The 12274-nt window shown below is 36.4% G+C and overlaps 1 protein-coding gene across 3 annotated transcripts; it reads left to right on the top strand.

The window, feature by feature from the left end:
* Positions 1–437: 437 nt before the first annotated feature.
* On the top strand, positions 438–9887 carry LOC141845270 (uncharacterized). 3 transcript variants are annotated; one of them, XM_074733333.1, is made up of 2 exons: positions 438–1319; positions 9127–9887. In XM_074733333.1, the coding sequence occupies exon 1, from the start codon at positions 528–530 to the stop codon at positions 1299–1301; it is 774 nt and encodes a 257-aa protein (XP_074589434.1). In that variant the 5' UTR covers positions 438–527; the 3' UTR covers positions 1302–1319; positions 9127–9887. The 3 variants fall into 3 exon arrangements, with proteins under 3 accessions (XP_074589434.1, XP_074589435.1, XP_074589433.1); XM_074733334.1 differs by lacking the exon at positions 9127–9887 and adding an exon at positions 8655–8963; XM_074733332.1 differs by lacking the exon at positions 9127–9887 and adding an exon at positions 8652–8963.
* Positions 9888–12274: the final 2387 nt, after the last annotated feature.

Genomic DNA, 12274 nt, shown 5'->3' with positions numbered 1-12274 from the left:
ATCTATTATATGACAAGGTAGAGTAGGCTAATCCACCAATTTGATAGGTTGAAAAATCTTTAATCCAACTCAACTCAAAGCGGGTTACGAATTAGACGGGTCAACTCATGAGATATGTCAAAAAATAAAAAAATATTAAATTTTAATTACAGCTTAAATTGATCCCGTTGAAATTTTTAAGATTGAATTGTAATTTAGACGGATCCCCATAATTTATTAAATTTTCTATTTTAATTTTAAAATTTAAAATAAATAAAAAAACTTTTCAATCCGCAAATTAATCTAAATCCGCCATGGATCAATCCATGTGGATGATAAATTTAGACGGATTCATTTGAATGATCTTAAAATAAATTTATAAAATTTCAATCTAACCTATATAATCCCTCATATCTACCTAGAATTAGAAATAATGCAGCAAGCAGCGCCGCCTCTGACTCTTTCACTGGCGCCCTAGATCCCTAGCGCTTTCCTCTTCACCGGCGGTTTAGCTTGAAACTTCGACTGCCAGAATCAAGCAGGCGAGTATGTTGCCTGTCTCGCGAGTGATCTCTTCCTCCCTCAAATCCCTCATTTCCCCGCAGAATCACCAGTTCCTCCAGCGATCCCCCGTCAGCGGCACCGCCAAGGGCAAGGCTAAGATCAAGACTGGGCAGCCGCTTAAACGCTCCACCATCCGAATCAAGAAGGCGAGTGGCCAGGCGGGTGCCCCCCCTGGCGATGCCCCCAGCGGCGGTCGCTCCGGCAAAGAAGCTGAGCAGCGCGTCAAGCGCATGATGGAGGCCTGCCTCAACGCGCCCACGCCTCTCCGCTATCTCACTGCCAAGGAGCGCCTCCGTGAGGCCGAGCGCGAGAAGCTCGGCCTCATTTCCAAGGACCGCCAGCGCGAGATCGATCAGGCTAAGGCCGCTGCCAAGGCCGGCAAGGCTGCCGGTGAAGAGGAGCCGGTCATCATGGGCACTCCTGGCCTCGATTATATTACTCTTGGCCTTGTCGACAAAGAGGCCATCCCCAAGTACGAGCTAACCGTCGAGGATGGCCGCCGGCTTGCCAAGGAGTACAGTCGGTACTTGATGCGGAAGCACCGAGCTAGGCAAGCGGCAGAGACTGCGTTCTTGAAGCTGAAGAAGGAGGCCATCGCTGCGCTGCCCGACCACCTCCGGGAAGCAGCACTGGTCCCTGATTTTACACCTTTCCCTGCTAATCGCTTCATGGCCACGTTGACACCGCCTATTGAAGGATACATCGAGAAGGTTAGGGACGCTGCCAAACAATTTTCAGGAAAAGAGAAGATGCGTTGACTGGATCACTTCACATGGGTAAAATTTCTTCAAGTTAATTAGCCTGCCTTTCTGCTGCGAGCTCCTTTCAATATTCATATGAGAACTAACTAATATTTCCTCTTTCTGAATACTGTTTTAATAAACACAGTGGAAAAACTGGGTTTTAGTTAGACAGTTACAACCAAACATTGATCTATGTATGTACCAAGGATTGCACCTCTACTTATCATAGAACTTCAGGGAAATGATCTTTCATTGAGATTGTTTTCTTGTATTGTCCGAACATGCTTTCGTTTTGGCTAATCCTTAGTTGCAATTGTTTGGGTTTGGATAAGGAACCACAGAAGTTTCAAGGAATGATGTTATTACTTAGTTCTTAAATTTGTCAATTAGAATTTATTCCAACTAGCTTTCTTTTTATTGACTTCCAACCAATCCCAGTAAATCAACCAAACATTGATCTATGTATGTACCAAGGATTGCACCTCTACTTATCATAGAACTTCAGGGAAATGATCTTTCATTGAGATTGTTTTCTTGTATTGTCTGAACATGCTTTCGTTTGGCTAATCCTTAATTGCAATTAGTTTGGGTTTGAATAAGGACCACTGAAGTTTCAAGGAATGATGTTATTACTTATTAGTTCTTAAATTTGTCAATTAGAATTTATTCCAACTAGCTTTCTGACTTCCAACCAATCCCAGTAAATCAACCAAACATTGATCTATGTATGTACCAAGGATTGCACGTCTACTTATCATAGAACTTCAGGGAAATGATCTTCCATTGAGATTGTTTTCTTGTATTGTCTGAACATGCTTTCGTTTGGCTAATCCTTAATTGCAATTGTTTGGGTTCGGATAAGGAACCACTGAAGTTTCAAGGAATGATGTTATTACTTATTAGGTCTTAAATTTGTCAATTAGAATTTATTCCAACTAGCTTTCTGACTTCCAACCAATCCCAGTAAATCAACCTGCAATGTAGGAGAATATATGGAAGGGGGTTATGATTATAAATTAGGGAACAAGGGTTGAGAGAAAGTTACGAGAAGATAAACAGAACAAGAGTATTTGATAAAATTGACAACTTCTTCATCTAGCTAGCAAGAAACATTCACCACAAATTCAAGCTAGCATCCCCTGTCTGAGCATTAACTATTTAGGCAAGCAACCCTTCTTGTACTTGTTGAGCTCTAATTTTGGATCATGGGTGGCAAATAATAAATTTAAATCAGTGAGAGATTGAAGGAGAAGAAATGGCTTGTTAATCTAGTAGACAGGAATGCATTATGTATTTACTAGTTAATGGTTCATTTTATAATATATATAATTTCATTCACAAAAAAATAATCATGAACCTTGGATATTTATTCTAAGTTCAACCATAAAGTCCAAATGTTTTAAACTATTAAGTTGAGTACTGCTAAACTAATCGATATATCCTTGAATGTAGAGCTACAAAGATGAAATTTATTATATGATATATTCAACATAACTATTTTTAATATTAATGCATTAATATTAAAATAATTAAATAATATTATATATTTTATGATTAATCAATACTACTTTTATATTTTTAGTTTATGTTATTGATGGATAGTGTTTTTATTAGTCAAGCACACCATTCAAAATTTACATTTATTAAGTAACCACAACTCCTAATTTTCACTCAGATAGCATAGTAGAGGTCCCTAAATGTCTCTCTCGTGGAATCAATGATAAAGAGTTGTATTAGATATTATGACAAGGGGTTTTTATTATTAATCTTATTTAACAAACTCATCCTGATTATTCACAATATTACATTATTAACAATTCAAGATTATAATTCACTAATGAATTTAACATACAAGTATTCAATTATACAAAATTTGTTAATGAACATTAATTATACATAATTCACAAATCAATACATATCGTACATCTTAATTACAAATTCATGCAAACAATAACCAAATTTACAATCTCATTCCCAATTAACACAATTACAATTAAATTCAACATTTGACACAATTATATTAAAGTCTGACATTTTCACAAATTTACAATTTATTCAACTAATCATTTACAACTAAATCAAAGTTATCCAACCATCCAATTCACGTAAACCAAATCTACATTCAATTACTACAATTACTAACCAACTAACAAAATCCATTTCAAAGTAGTAACTTCACAGTATTAGGGTTTCACTTTAACTCCAAGCTCACATTCAAACTCAAATTCCCATTGCAATCATTATAGCTCAAACAAACAAAGGTTCGTTCCAATTCTCACAATTCAATTCCATTTCTACTAGCTTCAAAATAAGAAACAAACATTTTCAATTATCAAACAACCTCAAACATCACAACTTCAATTCATTTTCAAACTACTTAGAATATGAACCGGTTCAATTACCAACAATATTCAAAACAAAACACAAATGATGTTCAATTCAACAACATTTTAAACAAACACAACATGTTCAATTATCACAACATCAACCAAACAAACATGTTCAATTCAATAACATTCTAAATAAACAAACATGTTCAGTTACCACAACATCAAACAACACATCTTAAATTCCATAATTCAATTCCATGTCTTATAGCTTCAACCCAAACAAGAATCCATTTCATTCTCATATATGCAAAACAAGAACAATTTCAGTTATCAAAGCTCAAATTAACAAGATATGTTCAGTTCTAAACAATCTCAAATCAAGAAGCAAAATGCAAGAACATGGGGGTTTTGATTCAATTATTCTATCAGAAACAAAAAAATAGAAAATTTATTTTCAATGCAACTTCCAGAGATGAGGGTTACAATTGACCAAATTGGGGAATCAGAAGAGTAAACCCGAGCAGAGAACTGGTGCTACTTTGGTGGAATTGCGCAAGGTCAATCCTTTGGTCTTTGTCGGAGCTGGGTCACTTCGGCGAGATTTGATCGGAGAAGATGAGAGCCGAACGCCGGTCTTCTGCCCTAATCCACTGTGCAACAACGGAAAGAAGATCAGAACAAGACAATCGAAAATCCTTACCTCGCGTTCTCTGGTGGTTGAAGGGTGGTCAGAGCTGAGCAGGGCGTCCCTCGCGTTCGCGAACCACGTCGGCAAGGTCAGCTGATGCAGAGTTCCGATGGATGCAAGAAAGGAGGAGAGCTCACTAGAGTTGAACCACTTCAGCAGAGTCCCTATTTGGCGAGATATAGCTGGCTACTACTTGTCGGAGTTGGACCACTCTCGGCGGGCGACACGCGGCCGGAGGGGGTGAAGAAGTTGTTCGCCAGAGCTGGACCACTCTGGTGAGATCTCTTGCGGATGCATCAGCATTTGTCAATCTTTGGAGGTCACCGTCGTTGCTTTGAGTCTTCGATCAGGAAGCCGTGGAGCTCGGTAATGAAGAAATCGCGAGGAAGAAAGAAATCACGAGTCGGGAAAAAAAACCTAATGCAACTGATGAAGGGTCCCCATGATGAAGGGTCCCACGTCAACATAAAATCACTTAAATACTCAATGCTCTCAAGGCTAAAGCCATAACTCCTTTCCCTAACCAAGAAGGGCCTTACGTTCGTAAGCGCAACCATTAATGACAAAAAGGTTCGAGCCATGTTAGGTTATAGAGCGACTCAAAATTTGATTGCCAAAGGCGAGGATAAGATGTTGAGTCTTAAGATTAATAGTGGTTCCCTCAAAGCCGCGAACTTACCAGTTAGGCCCGTTGTTGGAGTTGCTAAGTTGATTTCAGTTCAACTTGGAGAATGGAGTAGAAGCCTACATTTCTCCATTGTGGCGATGAATGACTTTCAAGTGGTGATAGGATTAGAGTTCTTTGATCAAGTGCTTACTTTTCCTTTACCAGCAACTAACCCTTTGAGCATACTTCTAGGAGACGAAGTGTGTCGTTTTGAGGAGCATGCTGCCAAGGTAGAGTCTAAAGCATTATCAGCTCTACAATTTAAGCGGGATTGAAGTCATATCCAAGCTACCTTGTCACTATTCATTCAAGGAATTTGTATTAGAGGCCATCTAAGCAGTGCTTGAAGCTTCTAAGGATGTAATGCCATAAGAGCTTTTAAAGAAGTTTCCACCAAAGCATGAGTTAGATCACTAGATTGAATTGGAGCCAAGTATTAAACCACTGACCATGACTCTTTACTGCATGACACATCCTAAGCTGAGTTGTAGAAACAACTTTTTAGGATTTGCTAGAGTCAAACTATATTCGTCCTTATTAAACTCCATTTGGTGCCTCAGCATTGTTTCAAAAGAGGATGAGCCTCTCTGCATATGCATGGATTATCGAACGCTTAACTAGATTAGCGTTAAGAACAAGTACTCATTCTCATTCCCTTTGATAATTCAACCTTTTATCAGTTGGGGAAAGCTTGATACTTCTTCAACTATTTGCGGTCAGGATACTATCAAGTGTTACTCGCAGCAAGGGATGAGCCTAAGACAACATATATAACAAGGTATAATACTCTTGAATTGTTAGTTATGCCCTTTAGTCTTACAAATGCACTAGCTTCCTTTTGCACCATTATGAATATACTCTTCCATTGCTGTCTCGACTCCTTTGTCATTATATACTTGGATGATATGTCTCGACTCCGTTTACTTAATTTCATATTTGTCTCACTGGATTGTACCATGGATGAGGCAACATGCTTATTCCTTCCACACATGTTGAAGCTTTGGGAGCTTCTATAAAACGTATAAGTGATCGTGATCCTTGTTTCATTGGACGATTTTGGATTGAACTTTTAAGTTGTTGGGGTTTCTCTATAAGCTTCCATCTCCAAAGTGATGGACATACTAAGTGCACCAATGACCTACTTAACTTTACGTAAATCACTATGTCAGTGCTTACCCACGAGATTGGGTGAAGTTGCTTAATGTAGTCCAATACTCCCATTACTTACAACAAAGGAGGCATGCAAAAATCCACTTGAGACAATTGTAACCAAGCAACAACCCATGACACCCAACGCGATTGCCTTGACTCTAGAGGGAAGAGTTGAACAACTCATATGCTAGCAAAGGAGTGACATGTGCAATTTCAAGGGCTTATTTAGACAAAGCGACCAAGAAGATGAAGAAATTGGTTGGTACAAAGAGTGACATGTAGAGTTCGAGGAAGGCGGCATGATACTTATGAAACTCCTCCAACAATTCAAGTACTTTCGGAAAGTGCACAAGGAGCTGGTAAGAAAACACAAAGGTTCCTTTTTAGTCATCAATTGTGTGGCTAGGGTATCTTCCATTGAAGCTTAAGATTCATCCTATCTTCCATATGAGCATTTTCAATCCTTATCAGGTAGGTCCAAGCAGGAACATGTCCAATTGAATAGTTGTCACCTCCTTTAATAAAGATGTGGACTACATGATTATAGATAGGGTCTTTCAATGGAAATTCGAAGGAAAGGTTCTACCAAACACTAAAGCTAATTGGACCCAAAGGATGCCTTGTGGAAATTCGAGCTACACGGAAAAGAACTCACGAAGGATGTTACAAGTTTAGGTGGGGAGAATATCACAACCCACTAAATTTCAAGCCTAAGCCCAAAAAAGGTTATTGATCCACTCTTTGGCCCACCCTCTTGGCCTATTGTCTTTCTTTAAACATCTCTCTCAAATATTCTCATCATAAATATAAAACATCTAGATATTTTGTAGGAGCTTTCTAGACACGTAATATATATTGTTAGATCAAACTGATTCTAACTGTCTATTGGGAAGAAAATGCCTATGAATAGCTCATTTCTCTTCACTTGTAATCATTCTCAATAAAAGTAAGCTCTCTTTACTTACTAAGCTCTCAAGCCCTCTCAATTGCCTTTACTTTTTTTTCCCTAGCAACTTAGGCTTACTTGGTGTTACAAGCATAAGTTGTCTAAGTGTCACATTGGAGAGTGGTGGTAAAGATAAACGTGTTCCACAAAGGAGAGAGATTACTAAGAAAAAGGCTAGATTCCAAGAGATATATAATGAGAAGTTTTTCGTGAAACGGATATTTCATTTCATCAACACCTATTTATATATTCATCACATCCACACACCTACATCACATCAACTACTATTCATATACTCATCCTTCCTTTCCCATCATCTTCCACAATTACTAATCAATTCCTCCTAAATTCTAGATCCAGTACTTCACTAGTTCAAATTGACACAGATGTGCTATTAACAGCTACATAGCATTCCTACCACAGCACCAACTGCACAACAAGTCTCTCCAATCAGTATATTTTGTGACCATCTGCATGACATTGGATTTAAATGGATCATTGTTGATGCTATGCAGTGTTGAATCAACAACCCATGACATTGTCTGATGCATTTTTTATACTTCTTTTGAGGCAGCTCTTTAAATTGAGCATGTCCAGCATGGGGATTTGGTTGTGTTGCATATGCTATATTTTAATAAATGCACTTGACCAGCTCAAACTGAAACATAAGCAACTACATAACATCTCTATCACAGCTCCAACTGCACACATCAAGTCTCTCCAATCATTATATCCTGTAGCAACTTGCATGTTTTGAATGGAAATGGTAGTTGTTATCTCTATGCAGCATTGTATTTGCCCATGGCATTGTCTATTCTACGATTCGACAAGCAATCAATAATCTCATGTATGGCTCTCTAGAGAAAGTAAGGGTGACATGTTCAGCAACTTCTCCACTGTCACTTGATATGGATACATCTGAGATTAACAAATGCTCAGGAGTTTGTTCACTTCTCATTGGATATCTCATACTTATAATCTTTTGTTTTATATGTAACATGGTTTATATCAAGGAACTTTGGGAAGTCAATAAGATGATAAGGTGATCCATCATAACCATTTCAAACATAACTTTATATCACTGCTGTTGAAAACTTCTGAAATTGGTATATTGACCTTAAGACTCTGATAGGATGGAAGATATCAGAGAGAGGGAAAGGCTTAAAATTACATAGGAAGCTTCATCATATATATACACTCTACCTCATATCTTCCATCCAAGTAATTGAATCCTAATGTGTGGCTCAGACAACTCATTTACATCTTCAAGAATCTACATCTTCCTATATTTCTGTCACTTTAGCCTGTTGTATTTAATTATTTTTCCTACATTCCTTGCGTCTTCCTAGACATACTCATAAACAGTTTGTCTAGCATGGTTTGCATACTGCACCATGCTAAACAGTTTGTCTACCAATGCATGGTTTGCAATCAAACTGCACCATGCTTCGTAGTGTTTATGCTTTTGATTTTGGTACTTCTATTACTATAAATGTGATTCTGGAACACCAAGTTGATGTAAGTTGTACATTTTGTATTCGTGTTCTTATTACTGATAAATCAAAATTGGTTATATTTGTAGTAGGTATAAGCAGAATAATATATGTGGAGACTGGCGATGGTGGAAGTTAGAGCTTCACAAACAACTGGTTTCCATTAGCGACTTTCCTAGCTTCACTATTGAACTTTGTTTTGAGGCAGGAACATAACATGACAGTACAATTTTCTTTTACCCACTTTTGAACAAATTTTGAATCATTTTTGTGTTGTATTTGGTCGGGTTAAAATTATCGAGGATGGACTTATCTTGCATCCGCAAGGAAGACGAGAAACTGTTTTTCTTCACAATGACACTGATTGAGCTTCTATACCATGCTTGTATGATTGAGTCAGCATAGGTTCAAATGCTATTGATTATTGACAGCATGAACAAAGTAGCCATTTGAATGCAATTCGTTGGTTTGTGTGGGTGGGGGCTTGCTGCCAGTCTGGACTATGTTCCTAACCTAGGGTTAGTTTGATCTATCCTCATCTGATGTTGTTCCATCTCTTCTCAGATCCAAGGCCTTCACTCACGGTTGTGGCTTATTAGCCACAATGTGGGCATGGGAGTTGAATGCTCAATCCACAATGTTGAATTTTCTGGTCGCAAGGTGCAGCTGGGCACTTTCTGGAGAGGAGTTGGCTGTGGGAGGGGAACCTTTGGAAGTTCTTGGTGGGTATTTTCTCAGATTCTACAGTTGGATTTCCTCTTCCAAAGACAGCTAACATACTGTGGAAACCTACTGTAACCCTTGCCCTTGATGTATTTTGCTACCTACTGGATGGCTTCATGCTGTTGAAATTTGAATAGGAAGAAGACATTAGAGGATTGCTACAGGGTGGTGGAACATTGTTTACCCAAACAATCTTTCAATTTCGAAGTCATGGTCAAGGGATATCACCTTCGAGAAGGTCTTACTTTCTTTGTTCTTATGTTGGCGAAGATAGATATTCAGATCTCCCTTTGTTCTCTACAAGTTGGATGGGCTCTTGTTGGAAAGAAGAGAACGACAAACAGGTCAGAAAACGTGGTTGTTGACTAGAGACTATAGGAAGGTAGTGAGCAATTTTCTTGGATAATGAAAGAATTCCAAGTTTTCTTCCTTTTCAGAAAGGAGCATCATGCGGGATGACCTTGGAAAATTTAGTGCCTTGGCACATAATTTCCATTGGATTGGGACTTTAATACTATTAATTACAATGAAAGCTATAATTATGTGGAAGTTGGATAGGGTGCTTGTTAACTCAGGAGGATATATAGGTTACTTTGAAATTTCTAAAATATTTTCCCCTCAGTGTTAGAGATTTCTTACCATTCTTCTACTATTTCTAAGGTTTATAATGATTGAATTCAATCGTTAGTTGATTGGAGCAAGTCAGCTGATTATGTAGCCAAGTCAAACATGATGGTTTGATGAACAAAATACTTTTGTTCGAGTAACAATTGATTGAATATGGCTTCTACTTCTAGTTGACTGGAGATTTGCCCAGTCGACTAGAATAAATTTTAATCAATTAGTGATATAGTTGTTGGATGTTTAATGATCACCATTAGAAGGTACTTTCAATTGGCTGGAGGTGAATAAAATGTGTCATTAAAGCAACACTTATATAAAGATTTGGAGAGTTTTACATTAGTAGGGATGGACAAGAACATCTTTAATTCTCATATCAATGTGTGTTCGAGTGCCCAACTCTTCAAGGGCTTGCAATCCGTGGTTTAAGTCTTGAAGCAATAAGTTCTTGGTGATCTCTCACTAAAATTTACATTTCATCTTCATTTGAGAGAAAAGTGTATATTGTAATTATTCCAAGATTGGGGTTGTAAGAGACTTCATCATCTCTTGTGAATCTTTTGGTCACTTTGGAAATATGAATAGACTTCAATGATATATCCTAGAGTGTATTTGTCTATTCAGTAAATTTGATAAGAAAGATCATATAGCAGTTTAACCAAAACTATCACATCGAAACTTTTAAAAATGTGGTTGAACTCTGATGACCTTCTAAAATGCATTTATCTATTCAAATTCAAAATTCAAAAAAGACAAAAATAAAATGTAGTACGTACTCTTAGTCAAAATTAGTACAGGGTCATTTTGAATCTGTTAGTCATTTTAAAAGCATGGGTGATCTAATAGCCTCTTAACGTGTATTAGCTATTCAGATTTAAAATTTAAGAAAATGATCATGTAACAATTTTAGGTAATATTTTTTAGTTAGTTTAAAAGTAAAAGTGGAGATCCAATGGAGTACATTTATTTATTCAAATTTAAAATTTAAAAATGATCGTATACTAATTTTGATCAAAATTATTTTATAAGTAATTTTGATTCAATTAGTTACTTTGGAAACATAAATAAAATCTCATAACCTCCTATGAAGCATATATTTATTTAAATTCAAAATTTTAAAAAAGAATTATAGAATCTAAATAGGCGCTAAGAGAGAGGGAAGGTTAATAATGCCTTTTAAAATCTAAATATTTTTAAAGCATATTTTAGAATTTTACAATAGAAATAAAATAATGAAAATAATTTAAAAATTAGAGTAACAAAAAATAAGTACACAGATAAGATGGACACAAAAATTTAATGTATTTTAATAATTTCTAAGTTCCTACTTTATTATTTAGTAATTCGTTAGGTAAATCAAATTCACTATGTTTTTTCCTTTCTAAAACTGATTTTGATGGGAAGAAACCTATACAAAAGTTTAGCTTAAATAAGATAAAAAAATTGAAGTGCCCTAAGCCATAATAAATAATACAAGAGGAAAGTTATAAGACGGTTAAAAAATAATATTAAAAGATTATACCAAGTTAATTATATTCAACTCTGTTAGTAGAAATCTACTGAAAGAGTATAAGAAGAGGTTTTGAATGCCTTTTTTTTGAACGCCTTTTGATTCTTGATTGTGATTAATTGATTTTTTTTGTCTTTATATAAGTGGTTTTTCTAATACTATAGTCAATCGAAATGTTTATTCAGTTCCCTGGATGAATTATTATCCGAATGATTATTCTTCGCCTATTGCCCACTCTCCGATTGCTCGTATCTTTCTTTTGATCGTCTAGAAATACTTTGTGATCATCTAGAATAACTTCCACATTTCCTTTTTTTTGTCTAGATAAGATGTGATTTCCATGTTGACTATGTCTTCCAATTCTCTTATCATCTCTTGGACCAAGTTCTTAGTTGACTAGGTTATTTGGTTACTCAAATTTATGTTGTGATTGTTTAAAATTACAGTCGATCTAAAACTTTTTTAGTCGCCTAAAAAATAAAATTTTTATGTTATAAATAAATTAGTTCGAATAAGCATAAAACTTACAAATATTTTGTAAGTGATCAATAGTGCATTTTGCATCAAGGCAAATCCTCTAGAGCCACTCACTTATAGATTAGTAGACTAAAGGCAAACTTCAATTGACTATTTGTTGACTTTGATTTCGAAGCTCTTATTGATTTCTAGGTCAAGTCAACATCTAGTTGTACAAGAGCTATCCTTGTTCTAGAGTTGAAAGTCACTTCCTTACACAACTCTCAATTTCATTTTTTGCAGAAAACCTTGTCTTGGATTTTTTAAAGTTCTGTCGGGTATTTGGTTTGTTCGAACAATTAGGTCATTTACTTGCTAAATGTCTAGTCATGTTGACCCCTT

This window comes from Curcuma longa, chromosome 14 (assembly GCF_044706935.1).
Source record: "Curcuma longa cultivar G26 ecotype Majalengka, Jawa Barat chromosome 14, ITB_CL_G26_1.1, whole genome shotgun sequence".
NCBI lineage: Eukaryota > Viridiplantae > Streptophyta > Magnoliopsida > Zingiberales > Zingiberaceae > Curcuma > Curcuma longa.
Note: the sequence above shows the minus strand (reverse complement) of the source record. Positions and strands in the feature narration are given on the sequence as shown.